Source organism: Nicotiana sylvestris, chromosome 6, assembly GCF_000393655.2.
Source record: "Nicotiana sylvestris chromosome 6, ASM39365v2, whole genome shotgun sequence".
Taxonomy (NCBI): Eukaryota; Viridiplantae; Streptophyta; class Magnoliopsida; order Solanales; family Solanaceae; genus Nicotiana; species Nicotiana sylvestris.
Genome location: NC_091062.1, coordinates 106,750,963 through 106,754,403, shown reverse-complemented (window position 1 = coordinate 106,754,403; position 3,441 = coordinate 106,750,963). Strand labels below are relative to the sequence as shown.

Below are 3,441 nucleotides of genomic sequence, written 5' to 3'. Positions count from 1 at the left end.
CCTATACCCTATGTCTGATTACATGTCCTACACATCTCTTTCAGCTTATTACCTTGATTCCATTTGCAGTTACTTTGTCATCAAAGAGCCTAAGTCTTATTTAGAGGCACTATAGGATGAACATTGGGTTGCAGCTATGAAATAGGAGATTCAAGCTTTACTTGACAATCAAACTTGGTCCTTGGTGGACTACCTGCTGGTAAGAGGGCCATAGGTTGCAAAGGGAGAGGTAGAAAGGTGTAAGGCTCGTTTGGTGGCAAAGGAGTATACTCAACATAAGGGGCTGGACTACCAGGAGACCTTCTCTCATGTGGTGAAGATGGTCACAGTTAGAGTTGTTCTTTTCATGGAAACCATGTATGGTTGGCATCTTCACCAGATAGATGTCTTCAATGCTTTTTTGGAAATGGATTTGATAGAGGTTGTGTACATGGTGCAGTCTTCAAGTTTTGCTAGCTAGGGGGAGCTGTCTAAGGTGTGTAAATTGTGAAAGTCCCTATATGGCCTGAAGCGGGCATCCAGACTGTGGAATTTGAAGCTATTTGAGGCTCTTCTGAATTTTGGCTTCTCCTAGAGTCACTACGATTATTCTCTTTTCACTAGGAAAGTTGATGGTCATACTATGAGTATTATTGTAAATGTGGATGATCTTTTGATCACTGGTTCTTTTGCTTCCCTTATTCAGGACATTAAGGCCTTACTTCAGCATCATTTCAATATCAAGGACCTAGGGGAGATGAAGTACTTCCTTGGTCTTGAAATAGCTAGAAGTAAGGCTGTCATTTCTATTTGTCAAAGGAAGTTTGCTTTGGATTTAATTTCAGAGCGAGGATTGGTAGGATCCGAACTTGTTAGCACACCCTTGGGGGTAAATCAGAGACTCACAAGTGAGTCATTTGATAGAAGACTTGCAGCTGATGCTATAGATAGATGAGGCATTGTAAGATGCCACAAGTTATCAGAAATTGGTGGGAAAGCTCTTATATCTCATGATGACTAGGCCTGACATAGCCTATGCAATACAAAATTTGAGCCAATTCATGCACTCATCCAAGAAGTCATACATGGATGCAGCCATAATGGTGGTAAAGTACCTTAAAAATGCACCCGTCTTAGGGATTTTATTGTCTTTTAGAATGTCTAATGAGCTGATAGTGTTCTCTGATGCTGATTGGGCCATTTGTCCTATAACAAGGAAGTCAATAAGTGGTTTTGTTGTTATGATTGGAGACTCCTTACTTTCATGAAAATTAAAGAAGTAGAGTACTATATCAAGAAGTTCAGCAGAAGCCAAGTACAGAAACATGGGAACATCAATTGCAGATGTGGTTTGGCTTGTGGGACTGTTTGGAGATCTGAATTTGCAAATTCAACTGCTAGTGAAGTAGTTTTATGCTAGTAGAGCAGCTCTTTAGATTGTTGCCAATCCAATTTATCATGATCGAACAAAGCACATAAAGATTGACTGCCATTTCATCAGAGAGAATATACAAAAGCAGTTGATAGAAACAATACATGAGAAGTCAGAGTTGCAGTTGGCAGACATTCTAACTAAAGGTCTTGGTTGAACACAATATGAGTTTTTTGTTGTCCAAGCTAGGGGTGTTCAACTTGTTCACACCACATAGCTTGAGGGGAGTGTTGAAGGGAGTTGAGCCGTTGATAAGTTGGCAAGTTAGTTAGTCGGTTAGAGTTAGGAATAGTAACTAAGGAGTTAGTTATTTCTGTATAAAAGCATGAACAGTGTATTTGTAATGACCCGACCGGTCGTTTTGAGCTTTAGCGCATTCTTCGACGGTTTGAGGCCATGAACAAATTCACTCCAGGTATTATGACTTGTATGCATCGTCGGAATTGGATTTCGGGAAGTTCGGAGTTGATTTGGAAAGAGAATTCTCATTTCGGAAGCCTTAAGTTGAAAGAATTAGCTAAGATTGGAATTTTAAGTAAACGACCTCGGAATTGGGATTCAAAGGTTCCAGCAGGTTTGTATGATAATTTCGGACTTGGGCGTATGCCCGGATTGGGTTTCGGATGACCCGGGGGCATTTTGGCGCCTAATGTGGAAGTTAGCATTTTGGAAGAAATTTCATAAGTTTGGGTTGAAGTGCATTTTGGTGTTATCGATGTCCGTTTGGGATTCCGAGTCTGGGAGTAGATCCGTATGGTGATTCTGGAGTTGGGAGCTCGATCAGAAGTAAATTCGGAGGTCCGTGGGTCGTTTTGGAGTCATTTGGCTAAAGATAGAAATTTGAAAGTTTTTGAGAAGTTTAACCAGAAGTGGACTTTGTGATATCGGGGTTGGAATTTGATTTTGAAAGTTAGAGTAGGTCTGTAATGCTGAATGTGACTTGTCTGCAAAATTTGAGGTCAATCGGACGTGATTTGCTAGATTTAAACATAGAAAGTAGAAGTTTAAAGATCTAAAGTTCATAAAGCTTGGATTGGAGGTCGATTCGTGATTTTAGCGTTGTTTGATATGATTTGAGGCCTCGAGCAAGTCCGTAATATTTTTTGGGACTGGTTGGTATGATTGGTTGGGGTCCTGGGGACTCAGGTGGATTCCGGGTGGTTAATGGATAGAAATTAGAATTTTGGAGAAGGCTGAAGTTGCTGGTTGCTGGTGTAACCGCACCTGCGAGTCTAGGGCCACAAGTGCAGAGCCACAGGAGTGGTCGTCGTGCCGCAGAAGCGGCTAGAAGTTAAGGGCTCAGAGGCCGCAGGTGCGAAGGAAATCCCGCACCTACGAGATCACAGATGCGGCTGGTGCGGCGCAGAAGCGGGCTGGGGCAGCAGCAGGAGGACCGCAGAAGCGGTATTGTAACCGCACCTGCGGAACCACAGAAGCGGCGAAGTGACCACAGGTGCGGAAAGGGCTAGAGGCAGTGAGTGTTTTAAAAATCGGGATTTGGCCATTTTCTCTCATATTTTCTTGGCTTGGGCGGTTCTTGGAGGGTTTCAAGAGGGGATTTTCATCATCAATGACAAGGTAAGCTAACTCCACCTATCTTGAGTTAAATATATTGATTGTGTATGGATTTGAGCATGTAAATTGGTAGAAATTTGGGGGTTTGAGGAAAACCTAGAAAATTCGTGTTCTTGGATTTTGGGAATGAAATTAAGAGAAAATCATATTTTGAGTTCATGGGTAAACTTTATCTTCGAAAAATTTCGGAATCCGGGCACGTGGGCCCGAGGGCGATTTTGTCAACTTTTCGATCGGGGTTAGAAATTGTTATAAATTGGATTGCCATGAGTAATTGAGCATATATTAATGGATTTGCATAATTATTGGCTAGTTTTGGAGCATTTAGCATCGATTCAAGTATTCGGAAGAGCGTGGAATGTGGGTTATGGATCTTCGGAGCGAGGTAAGTCTCCTTTCTAACCTTATAAGAGGAAATTGTCCCCATAGGTAAAATAATTGGTTATGTGCTCCTA

At 41.8% G+C, this 3,441-nt stretch overlaps 1 protein-coding gene across 1 annotated transcript; it reads left to right on the top strand.

Moving 5' to 3' along the window:
* The first annotated feature begins 319 nt into the window (after positions 1–319).
* LOC138871066 (uncharacterized mitochondrial protein AtMg00810-like) lies at positions 320–934 on the top strand. The gene is made up of 2 exons (XM_070148918.1): positions 320–426; positions 604–934. Exons 1-2 carry the CDS (start codon positions 320–322, stop codon positions 932–934), a joined length of 438 nt encoding a protein of 145 aa, XP_070005019.1.
* The last annotated feature ends 2,507 nt before the right edge of the window (positions 935–3,441 follow it).